Source organism: Uranotaenia lowii, unplaced genomic scaffold (assembly GCF_029784155.1).
Source record: "Uranotaenia lowii strain MFRU-FL unplaced genomic scaffold, ASM2978415v1 HiC_scaffold_499, whole genome shotgun sequence".
Lineage (NCBI taxonomy): Eukaryota > Metazoa > Arthropoda > Insecta > Diptera > Culicidae > Uranotaenia > Uranotaenia lowii.
Genome location: NW_026598421.1, coordinates 1 through 16476, shown reverse-complemented (window position 1 = coordinate 16476; position 16476 = coordinate 1). Strand labels below are relative to the sequence as shown.

Here is a 16476-nt window from a genome sequence, read left to right as displayed (position 1 = left end):
GTGTTCTGTTTTGCGGAGGATCAGCAGCGGCATCTAGTGTGAAAATTTATGCTTTAAGGAACGGTACCATCATGTGAGTTGTGAAAAAAACGTAAGAAACTGCTCTGCGAAACCAAGGAAGTAGTAATAAACGCTCCATAATCATAGCTGGATAAGATGTGATATACGGCACTCATGAATCAGGACATTCCAGGTGTTACCGTTGACGTAAGTAGCTACTCTTGTGCTATAATGTTTGTGCTTTTAGTTAAGCTCTCATAAGCGAGCGACATTAAAAGGTTTTCTCGCTGTCCACCCAGATTAGAAAATGTTACCGAAAACAGCTACAAGTTTTTTGACCCAATTAAAATGTCGCAGACCCCCTTTTCCGAAGTGCGATGTGGTCGGTCACGTAATAATCGAATCGGATGCCCTCCAGTTTTTCTATCAGCCATAAAATCGGTTAACCCGACGAATAATACCTGATGGTTCTGTGTTTGGACAAAGCCACCGATAGATGTGGAGGTGATTTTAAGAGAGCAATTGGATTTTATTGGCGGTAACTGTGCTGTGGTGTGGTCCTGTGGTTATAATGAAATGGGTTTTCGGTGTGCTAGTTGTGGGTGGATTACTGCGCTAGTTCATCGCAACTGAACCAACTATACATGCATGGCTCCATCGTCCGGGAAACTAATTTATTGCTGGGAAGCTGGAACCATTCCGGGCATCACCGTGAGTTCATCAATCTGTAGGGAACACGAAAACACCAAAGGGTACATTTAGTTTAATTGGGATCACGATAGGTAGCAGTTTGGTGTTGAGGGAAAATAGGAAACATTTAAAAAAGCAGAACGGTTTTTCAAGTCAGTAGGATATTAGGTATTTGCATCGCTTCCAGGATATTTAAAACAGTTGATCTTCTATCTATGCAATTATTCCGTCCTTTGTTCACTTGTTTCAAAATGTTTAGGTCCCTCAAATAGTTTGAAACTGTTTTCACGAAATTTTATCTCTTTTCTTTTTCTTCTTCTCTTTCTTTCTGTTATCGTTTTGCATGGTACCCCTGAGAAGCAAGTTAGTTATCTGAGAAGCTTCCAGTAAACTGATTTTAGGTTGTAACATCACTTATGAAGTATCCTAAACAATAAGTTCAAATTAGGGCAGAATCGAGTATCGAAATCAAAGCGTGTAATTTTGCACACATTTTTATTGATGTGTATTGTTTACATGCTGTCAAACTCGAAGTCGTGTTTTTCGATTCAACGAAAATGGAAGTGAACCAACGCAAGTCGAGAGAACAAATTCTTTCCAAACACCTGGAATTTCCTAACCTGTCGCACCGGCAGTTGGTAAAAATGTTGAATATTCACCATTCAACCGTCTCCAGAGTGTTGAAGCGGTTCCAGGAGCGGTTGACGTTGGACCACGGCAAAGGAGTTGGAGGCAAACCAGGACTGGAGAAGCTGAAAGCTGAAATGGATGATTAAAGCAAATCCCAACGTTTCAAGCCGTGATTTGGCTTAAAAGATCGGCGTGTCGCAGAGCTACGTCCAGAATGCAAAGAAGAGAGCTGGAATACATACATACAAGGTACAGAACTTTCCAAACCGCGATGAGCTGCAACAATCGACGTCTAAAACTCGGGCACGGAAGCTCTACGAGAAGATGCTGATAAAATATGGCTGCTGTGTGATGGACGAAGAAACGTATATAAAAGCCGATTTTAGGCAAATTCCGGGTTTGGAGTTTTTCACCGGCAAAAGCAAGTTCGATATGAACGACAATTTTAAGAAGAAGTTCGCCTCTAAATATCTCGTTTGGCAAGCCATCAGATCTTGCGGACTGAGGAGTGAGCCTTTTGTGACAAAGGGCACAGTAAATGGCGAGATCTACAAATCAGAGTACCTCCGAGAATCGCTTTTTGCCGCTCTTGCAGCAGCACGACGAAACTTCGCTATTTTGGCCAGATTTGGCATCATGCCACTATTCTAAAAGTTTCCTGGAGAGGTATGAGGCCAATTCTGTCCATTTTGTTTCAAAGGACATAAACCAAACAAACTGTCCAGAGCTGCGCCTGGTGGAGCAGTACTGGCCAATGGTGAAGCGGGAACTTAGGAAGAGCAAGAAGACAGTCAAAGACGAATAGGACATGTTTTATCTTTTTGTATGTAAAATTATTGTTGATTTTTTATTTATTTTTGTCATAGTTTTGTTTTTTTTTTGTATAGTTTTTTAACCACATTTGTCGTATTTCATTGAAAGTTTTATCATTTGTCACTTTTTAGTTTGTCATATTTTTGTCATAGTTCTTGCAGATTTTTGTCATTTGATAGTCAAACTTTGTTCGTTCGCACTGCAAGTTTTCCTTGTGGGGCGAACCACGCTTGGCCTACTAGGGTAACTGACCAATTTTGGACCGCTTTGGGAAGTGGCTATGCTATTTTTTGAAATAAAAAAGTACATGTTACAATTTTTGACTACTTTATCCGTTCATTACGAAGATCAAGGCTTTTTCTATCGAAATATATCGTCGTTTGTTGCAATGTAACAAGATATAAGCCTACAAACTCGTTTCTTGGAACATTGCTCTGGTCGGTATTTTGGACCACCAAGTTTCTATTTTGGACCACCCTTTGGACCTATTTTGGACCACCCTTAAACTAAGTAAGTTTTTTTTCTAAATTTGGCTATATTTACGACAGCGGTTGATGCACAATTCTGCCAATAATTCAGTTTATCTTTTCCTTTCTTATTCTTGTAGTCAAGACTATAATCGAAACAAAAAAAAAGTTTTGTTTGTTCATGTTAATTCATTCCTGAACTAACTTTCTTCAATTTTTCCCCAGCCTGTATTTGAGAACACTTGTATGTTGAATATTTCCTACTAAAACCAAATGTTTTTTTCTACAACTAATTATGCTTTAAAACAGTAATTTTCGATAACAATTGAGTAAAAACAGAAAAAGTTCTCCGTTATATAGTGTATTCAAATGTTTTGAAAATTCCTTCAGCACACTGCAATCTCGACGAAATTTGTTCTGCAGTGTTAAATACTGGCCAGTTGGCTTATCTTTAGGATAAATTTTTTAAACGCAAATCTTCTTCAGACGACCCAATGATAAGTTAAGAAAGTCTGATAACATCAAATTGATGCATTTTGACTTCCAAAACCTTAGTGGATTTGGTTTCGCTTCAGTTCTGTAGAATTCGTAGATACCAAAAAGAATCAAATGTGCGAGAACTATGCGATTTTTGTAACTATCTAAAAGCCAGTTTTCTTTTCGCTGAAAAATTCGCAAAAGTTCAGTTTTTACTTTGAATCAACTTTTGTGCTACGAAATAAATTATCGTTGGAGTAGACTTGTGGAGGGGCTTTTAAATCTCAAAAAGTGATGTTATCTTGTTGAAAATGATTTTTCAGTGTGATGCGCTGATATATTTGTCTGCAAGGCGATGGTTTCAATGTTTATATCTGTTTTGAGTGTCTGCCAGTTGGCTTTTAATAAAATTTGGTGTTAAGATTTGTGCCTAGTGAAAATTGCCAAAGAATTATGGGGTGCATCATTTAGTTTTTCCTCCTCGACGTGTTAATGCATGAGCAAAATCCACCGGCTTGCTGCGATTGATCGCAATGAATTTTGGTGACAACTACTAAGAAGAAGTGTCCAATGTGGCGAAGAAGAAATAGTATGTTGTAAGCAGGGCTATGATTGATAAATGCGTGGGAGAGCGGGCTTTGAGCAAGTCTGGCCTAGCGCGCCTTAGCGGGGCCATTAAAAACTCTAATTAATCAAATAAAGTGATGATGTGCTACCTTGGTTTAAATATCAACTGAGCATAAAGGTCAGGTGGAAAATTGGTGCAAAAAAATTTATTTAGGGCGGGTGGAGTTAAAATACGGTTGCGTCGATAGAAGAATCAATCATAATTTTCAGTTCATTTTACCCTGGGTGAAGCTGAGTCTAGCTAGCTGATAGAAAACCGGTAAGGAAATTCCATATAGATATATACCATCCTTCTCTTACCCGTCGCTATTCCACGACTCATGTATGTATACATTTCCACAGGTGCTAGTGAGATGCTGATACCATAGGATTTTATACATAATTCAAATTTATTTCTCCTCTTCCTTTCCTCTAACCACTCTCTCGTAGTTTTCACTAATAGGTTAATTCATTCATATCAAGTAGGCGACGATTGTGCTTTCCAGATTGCTGCAACGCTGAGGGTCTACGTGCATGTTGTTCGGGTGACCCAAGACATGACTCAAATTTATCCAACAAAATGGGGGAACAGCTATACGTTGCCAAGGTTACGTGGCTAACTTACTATTACGGCAAAAGCATTTTAATTCATTCGCTCCTCGTCTTCCCCGTTTCTTTCGTCTGAGGGATGAATGAATCTCTGATTTGAAATATTTCTCCATTGAAATAATTCAAAACCGTAAAGTATTGCAACTGAGAACCAATTCTTAATTTTAGTCATTTCGTCTTATCATTTGAAAAAAAATACAAGAATTTAACCTTTATTTTTTCAAAAGGGATGGAACCAACAAAAAGTTTATAAATAGCTATCTCTAAGAGCCATTCCAATAATATTTTTCTTAAATATGGAGCATAACAATCATGTTTTTTATAAAACTTAAATTTATATGCTTTTCGCCCAATTGCAAAATAAAAAAAAAAAACTATCCTGGAATGTAAAATTTGAACACTTGACGATTAATTCTAGACCATAATGGGCTTTTCAGGATACGGTGGCGAGTTTCGTGTCGTGGCCAGAAGGGCAACATGCGATGCGACTTAGATGACAATATGGTGCAACCATTACCTAATATGGAATAGGTTGTAAGTGTCAAAGGGAATAGTTTTTAAATTAATGTGTTTAAAGTGAATAAACTTTCAATCAATATAAGGGTGCACTTGTGGAAAGATACTTACTTTTTTTTATTTTCAGATATTCATGGAATGTACAGTTTCAGTTATTAGTATACTTAAAATTTGTGCAGATTCTCTATCCTCGAATCTCACTGTTTACTATTCATTTATATCGCAATTAACGTCTGAATTCCATGTAATTAAATTGTTTATTTCCTACAGCATGTACATCGCCAACATGATGTGAACATTTATTATAACAATTTTTTTTATTCGTTTATTATAACAATACATCTTCCTTGAATATTATTAGCAGGACGCGGTCATGTTTACTGTTCTTAGTTTTCTGTACTTAAAATGAATCTATCATTTTCGATATTTTGTTTCAAATGTTTTGCATCGCTTTTTTTTTAATACTTTCAAAAATGTTTATTTTAGATCAGATGGAAATAAATATGGTTAAGGTGATTAAGGTCGGCTACAGCTAAAGGTAAGCTTAGTGTGTCTTGAGGTAAGTTGGGTATAAAGGTGAGATTATTCTGTTGTATAATTATTTCATTTATTGATAATATCATATATGAACGTTCAATCAGTTGCCAGCTGGGCAGGTATCTACACGCATGCGGAATACCTGTCGTAGATTCATAACACTGAGAATGTTACGAATTTTATACGGTTGCGAAACTGTTTGCTCGTTCTACAAATAAGACATACACATACACGAAATACATTCATTACATGACAGTTCACACGAAGCCATGGTGTCGGGTATGTGGTAATTTGCATTGAAGATTGGCCGAACTTATAATCTAAAGAATGCAATTTAGCGCATACGTTGGCGAAACTGCGGTGAATCCGTGCACCCATGGTGGATTATCTACATACATACATACATACGAAATAAATTATCGTTGGAGTAAATTAATCAACAGTTTTCTTTTTCAATAATTGCATAACCACAGGGGCAGACAAATTTGAGTTTTAGTACTTTTTCGCTTGTAATTTTTACACATTTCAACAATTTTTTTTCCTAAGTTTTCAATCACGTTAAGACTATCTCATAGCTATAGTGTAATATATTATATAAATTAGTCTACTATTAACTGAGATATTGAAACTGTTACAAATTTTAAACTCAGTTACATATTTGCCGATTTGTTGTCGTTTTTTTCCCAACCCTTCTCTTAAACGGAGTTTATATTTCGTTTTTCTACCTAATCAACTATATTCTCGAAAATCAACCCTGTATGTTTGTAAGTTTTAGACCAAACTGTCAAAAATTTTCATGAAACATAACAAATAATGACTTAATAAAAAATTGGTGCATGTCCAGTTTTTCATGTTTTCGTTTAGCTGTAGTTTTGAGAACTGCTCATCAAACAGTTGCCATTAATGTAGATTGTAAGATTTACTCGGTTTAAAGCATAATGCACAAAAAGTAAGTTAAAACACTGATGAATTAATACAATAAATGGCTTGGTTATATGCCGATTGAAATGAACCCGGTCTGAGGGCGGTTTTGGGCTTTAGCGAGTTGTTTCAATAAAATAAATAATACGAAAATTCAATTTTTTTTTTATAAAAAGCGATAGAAATAGTGTGCATAATTATTTTCATATCGCCGTACAACGTTTTATTGCGTTTATGAACATTTAACAGCAAGTTTAATACGCAGGTTATGTTGGGTGGTCCAAAATAAGTCCCTAAGGAAATAAGTAGGACCTATTTTCGACATGGCTCGAATTGCGATTAAAACAAGTTTTTTTGATTCTGCGAGCTTGCAAACTAGTTTTCAAGTGTTTTATCATAGCTGTGAACATGTTTGTAGTTGTTAAATTCATCACACCTAGGCAGAAAACTTCTTGAAAATTGAGTCCAATAATGGCACTTCCTCCTGAAATTGGCTTGGTTTCGCCCAACTGTGAAAAATCAAAACTTTATTTTCAATTGTCTATCTCTTATCAAATTATTTAAATGGAATATTGGATATGATTAGAATCATAAGAAGTAGCTTTAATTATATTTGTTCAAAATTTTCATGATTAACATGATATATGAGAGAAAGATTGGAAAAAGCTGCAAGGTGGTCCAAAATATGTACCCGGTCCAAAATAAGTCCGTTACCCTAATATGTGATGGTAGATGCAACTCTATCTGTATCTACTACTTCATAGTATTTGGCCCGTGCTGAACAAAAATAGTACAGGGTAACGGACTTATTTTGGACCGGGTACATATTTTGGACCACCTTGTAGCTTTTTGCCAATATTTCTCTCATAAATCATGTTATTCATTAAAATGTTGATCAAATATAGTTAAAGCTACTTCATATGATTCTAATCACATCTAAAATTTTATTTAAGTAAGTTGTTAACGGAGAGAAAATTGAAAATTAAGTTTTTATTTTTCACAGTTGGACCGAATCAGGGCCATTTCAGGAGGACGTACCATTATTGGAGCCAAGTTTCAAGAGGTTTGCTGCAGAGCTGTGATGAATTTTACAAATACAAACATGTTCACAGCTATGATAAAACACGTGAAAACTATTTTGCAAGCTCGAAAAAGCAAAATAACTGGTTTTAATAGTAATTTGACCCATGTCGAAAATAGGTCCTACTTTATTCCTTAGGTACTTATTTTGGACCACTCACCATAACCTGGGTATTTAACTTGATGTTAAATGTTCATGAACGTAATAAGACGTTGTACGACGATATGGATGAATTATGCACACTATTTCAATCACTCACTATGAATAAAATTTGAAATTTAAGCATGATTTTATTCAATCAGCTCGCCAAAGCCCAAACTCGCCATTAGACGAGGTTCACTTTAATCGGCACAAAACCAAGCCAATCATAGTTTTAACTTACTTTTTGTGTACTATGCTTTGAATCACGTGAGTCTAACAATCTACATCAATGGCAACTGTTTGATAAGCAGTTGTGAAAAGCTACAGCCTCAAATCATGAAAACTTGCACTTGCACCATTTTTTTTTATTAAGTCATTGTTTTTTCCTAAAGTTTCAACCATTTAGGATTGCCAGTAAAATGAGTGCATTCAGGAATGATTTTCGAGGAAAAAAAATTGAGTAGGTAGAAGAAACGAAAAATAAAATTCGTCCAAAGGAGGGGTTTGGAAAAAACGACAACAAATCGCAAATATGCAACGAGTTTAATTTTTGTAAAGTTGAAATATCTCAGTTAATATTAGAATAATTTTATCAAATAATATATTCAATTATAGCTATATATGTTTCAAAACTTGGGAAAAGGTGGTTGGAATGTACAATTTTTAGAAGCGATAAACTACTAAAAATCTAGTTTTCAGCCCCTGTAGTTATGCAATTAAAAAAAACTGTTGGAATTACTTCAACGATAAATTTTATCCTAGAACAAAGTTAGTATCAAACTTAAAACTGATTTTTTGTGAAAAAACTGGCTTTTAGATGGCTAAAAAGAAAGCATAAATTTCGCACATTTTTATCTTTTTGAATCTATCTACAGATCTGAAGCCAAACCAAATCCACTAAGATTTTGGAAGTCAAAATGCATCAATTGATGTCGCGAAGTTCATGATGTCAAACTTTTTCAACTTATCATTGGGTCGCCTGAAGGAGATTTGCGTTCTGAAAATTGAGCCTAAAGATAAGCCAACTGGCCAGTATTGAACACTGCAGAACAAATTTCGTCAAGATTTCAGTGTGCTGTCAGAATTTTCATAACATTTAGTGTGTTCTATATAACAGGAATTTTACTGTTTTCATTCTTATCGAACAAACAAAACAAAACAAAACTAGTCTATAACAATAAGAAAAGACAAAATTATCTGAATAATTAGCATTATTGCGCATCAATCGCAATCGAAATATATCAAAATTTAGAAAGAAAAACTTATTTAGTTTAAGGGTGGTCCAAAATAGAAACCTGGTGGTCCAAAATACTGACCACAGTAATGATTGAAGAAACGTGTTTTTAGGCTTAAATCTTGTTATATTGCATCAAACGGCGATATGTTTCGATAAAAAAAGCCTTGATCTTCGTTATGAACGGATAAAGCAGTCGAAAATTGTAACATATGCTTTTTTATTCCAGAAAATTGCATAGCCACTTCCCAAAGCGGTCCAAAATAGGTCCGTTACCCTATGTGATGAAACCCGCTCATTTTTCATTTATTACAACTTTATATCCACCTATAAAAATTCATAATCTTAAGATGTCCCTACTAAAAAGGACATCACTTTTCACCTGTAAGGCCGATAACGTATGTAACAAACATGAATTACGGTGATTAATCTCTTCATAAATTAAAAAAAAAATATTTCAAATTTTTTATATTTTTTGTTAAATTTTTGCCAGACAGTCATTTTTACCAGCTTTTCTAATCTCCAGTTTGATTAGAAAGAAAAACCACTTTTAATTGGTCTGAACAGTGAAAATTCACTGAAAACTGAGTGCGAACTCAGCACGGAGAAAAAAAACGACAGTTGTTCCAATTATTTCAGCTTGTTATACCAATAATTGAAATGCAGTTGATTTTTTCGCATTCAACTACTTTTATAATAGATTCAACTACAAACTTCTAATTGTCCTTACGCAATCAACTATCCATATAAAGCATTCAATTGTATGATTTATTTTATGCATTCAACTATAAATACAATAGATTCAACTACAAATTGCTGATTGACCTTATGCGATCAACTATGAATATATTAGATTCAATTGTAATGGTATAATTGATTCAATAGTAATGGTATAATTGATTCAACTGTAGATATGATAGATTCAACTACAATTGTATGATTGATTATAGGCATTCAACTATAAATATAATAGGTTCAACTGTAGCGGTATAATTGATTCAACTCTAAATAGGATAGATTCAACTATAGTGGTATAATTGATTCAATTGTAAATATGATAGATTCAACTACAAATGTATGATTGATTCTAGGTATTGAACCATAAATATAGTAAATAAAACTATATTGTTATGATAGATTCTGTGTTACTTGAATACTATAGTGTTCATCAGCAAAAACAAAAAAAAAATAGTAAGTGTGGGACCCAACACGTGTTCCCTGTTGCGATCGTATCGCTGTTTTTAGGGCTCAGCCGATAATTCCTGACATCGGTGGGAAAACGCAAGTGATGTCTGGTAATGGGGAAACATTTTCCCTTACCAGTTCGTGGCAGCGGTCGTGTAGAAGGCCGACAGTTTTTGGAATTGAGAAAAGTACACCTACTCTGGCTGCCCGGGAAATCGACGTGGGTCTCGACGTTCTTTTACACGATCCTGGCAGGATCCCACAGGAAACTTGCATTATGGTAAATCAACGTATGATAGATTTATATCATGATATTGAGTAAATTTTCCTCCTAAGGTCAATCTTCGCCGGGTGCAGAAGCACGGACGTCTTTCGGGACCGGTTAGTTAAGACGCACAATTTCCTGGGCAACCATGCATCATGATACAAAAAGAAAAACAGCGGATGAACCATGACGTGGATTTCGGAATTTCCAGTCAGGTTTTCTAGCATCATGGCGGCTAGAACAAACTAAATGCAAAATGCTGAAATAATAAATTATAAGAAAATAAAACGTAGCCATAAAATTATTCCGAAAAAGTCCTTCAGATATGATAACTTCCAAAATAAACAGAAATTAAATGTACAATATTTATAGTTGACCCCAGTGAATCAATCATAAAAATAAAATTGAATCTATGTATCATATTTATAATCAAATCAATCATTTTATTATAATTGAATCTATCATATTTATAATTAAATCAATCATATAATTATAATTGATTCTACTATAATTATTGTTGAATGTATAACATCATTCGTGCATTATAGTTGAATCTATTATATTTATAGTTGAATGCACAAAATTAATCATACAACTATAGTTGAATGTATTATATACATTGTTGACTGTACGAAATCAATCAGATTGTCTATTATATGTATTGTTGCAAATTTAATAATTATAGTGAGCCGAGAGACAATCAGATATATGATTGAATATAAGTGGAATATTGTTGGAAATACTATACTTTTCTCTCCGAAGATTACAAAGAACAGGATAACATTTCAAATTCCAAAAAATACCGCAAAATAAACAAATTTGAAAATTTTTAATTTGAATTTTTTTCATCGTTCTTGTGTATTACGTTTGTGTAACACGATTTCAATTATTTAAAAACTGACTTTTAATATTGTTTAAGCTGTTTAAGCCATTTAAAACGTTTAAAATCTCTTTGTGGTAACTTTCTTCGCCTATAACGACCGTAAAAAAACACAAATAATTGCACTTTACTGTGAATACTATTATAATTTTTATAAAAAGAAGACACATCATGTGTCTAAATACAAATCTTTACGTTTTCCGAAAATATTGATTCAACTTGTTCATTCTCAGGCAATGTTCGACTTGATTTTGACTAGATTTTAAATACGCCATTCAAAATTTGATGTGAATACTATGTTTCATAATTTACAGATTATATAATCGGCATTTTAGAAAGAACGGAGCTCCGCGTTTCTTTCTTTTAATGGCCGCCCTTTTTGAATCGAACCCATGATGAATGTAATTCAATCAGTCAGAATAAGAAAAACCACAGAAGCGTCACATTTCTATGCTTCACCACCGAACGAGTTGTTTGCGTTGTGTGCACCACCCATAATTCTTTAATTTATTGTATAACAAGCCGGTCAGAGGCCAGCCAACACAAATCTTCGGAAATCCAGACTTATTTAGTGAATTTGAAGCACAACCGACTGGGGAGCAGGGTAGGGAGGGGATGGCGAACAAATTAATTAAACTTACGTGAACATCCATCGGGGCGCTCAGGCAATGAAGAACGTTCGATGTGATGTCTGCCACATTCAGCTTGGGAAGCCGTTGAGCCAGCGCCGAGTCAAACACTTTGATCATATCCGTTTGAACCATTCCCGGATGAATACTCTGAGGATTTTTACGAAAATTATTAATTGATACTTTGTTCGAAAAGAATCCTTACCGTAACGCGAACTGGCAACTGGAAGAACATCATTTCTTTTCGCAGAACGTCTGCCAATCCAGTGAGGGCAAATTTCGACGCCGGATAAGCTCCGTACATCGGGACCGATACGTCGGGGATACGCTTGCCCAGGATGCTGTTGACGATGAAAATGTGTCCCGGACCTCCACGCTCCTTCATATCTTTCACAGCTTCACGAATGCAGATGCAGGTACCGACCACGTTGACGTTAAAGGTGTCCCGGAAATCAACCGAATCACTCTCTACAATATTCCTCAAAATTCGTTAGCTTTTTAAGAGGTTTCAGCTGGATTCAATTGAACTCACGCGTCAAGAAGTTACACCGAAACACCCCAGCGTTACAAACCAAAACATCCACGCCGCCTAGTTCCTCGCGTATCCAGGAAAAGGTCTGCAGCAGTTCTTCCTCATTGGAAACATCACACTTCCGGCCAAAGATCTGTCCAGTTCCGGTAACTTTTCCCACCAAAGCTTCCACCATTTCAACCCTTCGAGCTATTCCGACGACCTTCATGCCCGCATCGGCCAATGCCAAGGCCAGATCCTGACCTATCCCTGCGCTAGCTCCCGTGACCAGAGCTATCTTGCCAACCCATTTGTCCATGATCAACCTTTTTCTAAACTTCCTAGCAGCGTCAACGACTGAACGATACTAAACCTGCCGGCGGTTGCCAGTAGGGCATTTAAACTCAACAGCTCCCCCTTCGTCCAGGGCAGGCATTTTACCTCGTCGAAACCTCAAACGAATCCTCGTTATGACATCCATTTACACCCACAGAAATGTGTGAACTCTCCATGTACTTGTCTTTGGGTTGTGAAGATAAAAACTTCATTCGTCCAAATCAAATTACTTCAAGTTTGGGTGCAGTTCATCATGCTTTGTCCAAAAAAAAAGGCAAACCAGAATATTGAATTACATTCTGTCACACTGCGTAATATCAGCTGGCATCACAAATCGTGTCTATGTATGAGGTTTACGCATGGACAAGTCTATGGCAGGTTACACTGAGTGACAAAAAAAATCGTTTGAAATTCATGTGATCCTACAGTTAAAAACGCCAATAAATTAATAAATAATTCAAAATATTAATGCTTCTATATTTAAAAAAACAGTTTCTTTTGTCAAAATCCAAAAATATTCAATTCAAAGAATTTTTTTTTTTTCAAAATTTTTGTTTTAAAATCAGAAACAAAATTTTTTAATTAAAATAAAACAAGAGTTTTGTTAAAAAACAATGAATGTTTTCAATCAAAGTCAGTTTTGTTTTGTTTCAAAAGCCTTGTTTTCTCTGCGTGTACTTTAGCGCATTTTATTAACTCGTTTCGTGAACAATTTTTCGGGATGTGACGAATTAATAACAAAGTCAAACAAAAAACCATCATCTCTTTCCACCACAGAAGACTTTCTGTTTTTTTTTAAATAATTTTCAAATGAATTAATCTAACTGAAAGAGCAAAAAAGAGTCTCATAAAGTCTGTTCAAAACTTGAAGATTCCATGGTTGATATTTGTTTATTCTTTCTAAGATGGACCATTTTATTTTTAAAAAGTTAATAAAATTCGTAGTTGATTTATAGCGTAGTTTTATAACGCCTTTGCGGATTCATTAAAAACTAGGGCAACAAAATTCACATTTTTCCGAGGTGCAAAGATTTTGGAACTGATTTTGACTAGGCTTTGGCGGTGAATCCAAATATGCAATTAGTTTCTTTTATCAGCTCTTGCTTTCGAGATGACTTTCATTGGTAAAAAATCAATAAATCATTTTGTCAATTTTGTCAATTTTGACAATTTTGTCAATTTTGTCAATTTTGACAATTTTGTCAATTTTTTCAATTTTGTCAATTTTGTCAATTTTGTCAATTTTGTCAATTTTGTCAATTTTGTCAATTTTGTCAATTTTGTCAATTTTGTCAATTTTGTCAATTTTGTCAATTTTGTCAATTTTGTCAATTTTGTCAATTTTGTCAATTTTGTCAATTTTGTCAATTTTGTCAATTTTGTCAATTTTGTCAATTTTGTCAATTTTGTCAATTTTGTCAATTTTGTCAATTTTGTCAATTTTGTCAATTTTGTCAATTTTGTCAATTTTGTCAATTTTGTCAATTTTGTCAATTTTGATAAATTTTGACAATTTTGTCAATTTTGTCAATTTTGACAATTTTGTCAATTTTGTCAATTTTGTCAATTTTGTCAATTTTGTCAATTTTGTCAATTTTGTCAATTTTGTCAATTTTGTCAATTTTGTCAATTTTGTCAATTTTGTCAATTTTGTCAATTTTGTCAATTTTGTCAATTTTGTCAATTTTGTCAATTTTTTCAATTTTGTCAATTTTGTCAATTTTGTCAATTTTGTCAATTTTGTCAATTTTGTCAATTTTGTCAATTTTGTCAATTTTGTCAATTTGGTCAATTTTGTCAATTTTGTCAATTTTGTCAATTTTGTCAATTTTGTCAATTTTGTCAATTTTGTCAATTTTGTCAATTTTGTCAATTTTGTCAATTTTGTCAATTTTGTCAATTTTGTCAATTTCGTCAATTTTGTCAATTTTGTCAATTTTGTCAATTTTGTCAATTTTGTCAATTTTGTCAATTTTGTCAATTTTGTCAATTTTGTCAATTTTGTCAATTTTGTCAATTTTGTCAATTTTGTCAATTTTGTCAATTTTGTCAATTTTGTCAATTTTGTCAATTTTGTCAATTTTGTCAATTTTGTCAATTTTGTCAATTTTGTCAATTTCGACAATTTTGTCAATTTTGTCAATTTTCATGAGCCCTTAAATTCTAAAATCCGGAAACCGGAGAATTACAACCGTGAGTTTAAAATGTCTTTTTTAAAGACCGACCCCTGGTTTTCATAGTTTCACGTATCGATCACTAGGTGTCGCTAGTTTCTACGTGACTTCCACGTCAAATCTTCTCTCTTTTCGGGCCAGCTTTGTGCGTAGCTCTCCGAAAACCCCGTTTCTCTCTCGATTTCTCTCCGGATTTGGCCAAACGTCAAAAACCCGTTCGAAATCTTGTCGTATACTTTTTCAGAAAGTTGAAACCATTTTATATTTCATTTCAAATTTGATGTTTTGTTTATAATCATTGTAAAATTTAACAAACCTTAGATTTTTATATCTTTCTGATTTAAAGACTTTTATTTTCAATTCAAGTTTTCTGTTATTTTTTAAGAAATAAGAGTGAATTGTTGTCCGTGGCATTTTAGACCAATTGAAAAATTCTTCTGAAAGAGTCGTTTGACAGTTTGTTAGTGACGACACGAAGACGAATGGGAGCGAGAGAGCCATTTACTGGCGAGAGAAGGCCAGGCCATCATTATCGTCTGGTGAGGAAAAAAGACTGTTCAAGAAAGAACCACGGAGCAACATTTTTGGGGTGCGCAATTACAATCCGGAAATTCCTAGTGTAATCGGTTAACCCTCGGCCGGAGTGTACTTCCGTTCGGTAGCAGCCATTACAGATTCCCCCTGGCAGCAGGTAAGCCCCGGATTCTACCCGCAAGATTCGCATTTGGAAGGAATCAATTTGTTGACTATTAGTTGGCTGCTCTCCCTTGCCTCAATCCCATTCTCATTAGCAGCTTATGGTGGGTTTGCTGAGCTGATTTTTTTCGATGACGGTTCAATGATTGATGATGAGACACCTCAACCTTCAATTTATGAAAATGATTAAATTTAGTACGATTGCCTTCATGTTCTCTGCTATGGGGAACCTTGAACCGATTATGTCCTCGGTAACTGTGTCGTTGAGCATAAACACTTTGCGCCATCGAATTGCTTGTTTGGGATATGGTGACGGGTCATATTTTGGGGATGTAGCATTGTTGTCATTGGATTGGAGCTCTGCTGCTAACGTGTTCGAAAGTATATAAGCTACTGCTCCACGTCTCAAGATCGCGTCTACCTTTTTGGTTCATTAAGCTGATGGTTAAACGTACAAAATAATAATCGACGCCATTCTTTTGATTGTTGAATCAAAAATACTTAAAAAGGCAATAATGCGGCACGTACGCAATGTGCCATATCATCAGCTGCACAGGTCTAGGCAGGTAGCAATCTTTGAGCTCAAGTGTTGCAGTTGTTTTTCAACCTAACACTATTGATAAATGAAACGAAGTACAAACTAACAAGTAATTGCTCAAACAATACTGATAGAACGTGAAAAGCTATTTAGGCGTTTTAGTTGTTGAAGTCAATGAAATCAGTAAAAGATGAGAGTCATCATTGCATTAAAAATGCTCGATAACAGTTACCTTTAACGCAAAATTGACAATAAGGTTCACCAAATTGTTGAGCAAGTTGAGAATTTTATCTTCCGAATTACTGACCAGTCACGATTAAGAAACAAAAAAATCTACACAATCATACATCACCGATTGGACAAGCGTTTCCAGCTCCCATTGACCGAGCGATGGGTCTTTATACATCGTCATTCTTGTTCGCATTGAGACAAAGTGCAGGGTTATCGCGAATGTCTTCTTAAGACGTCATAAACTCGCTTGCTGTTGCGCGTTGCGTCGAGGTTTCCATTGCTTGTTTGTGCTGGCTAGCAGGACTTATT

The 16476-nt window shown here is 34.9% G+C and overlaps 1 protein-coding gene across 1 annotated transcript; it reads right to left on the bottom strand.

Annotated features, from left to right (window-relative positions):
• Positions 1 to 505: 505 nt before the first annotated feature.
• Positions 506 to 12573, bottom strand: LOC129760190 (farnesol dehydrogenase-like). The gene is made up of 4 exons (XM_055757791.1): positions 12214 to 12573; positions 11887 to 12149; positions 11694 to 11831; positions 506 to 725 (listed from the first exon to the last, which is right to left on the bottom strand). Exons 1-4 carry the CDS (start codon positions 12509 to 12511, stop codon positions 675 to 677), a joined length of 750 nt encoding a protein of 249 aa, XP_055613766.1. The 5' UTR covers positions 12512 to 12573; the 3' UTR covers positions 506 to 674.
• Positions 12574 to 16476: the final 3903 nt, after the last annotated feature.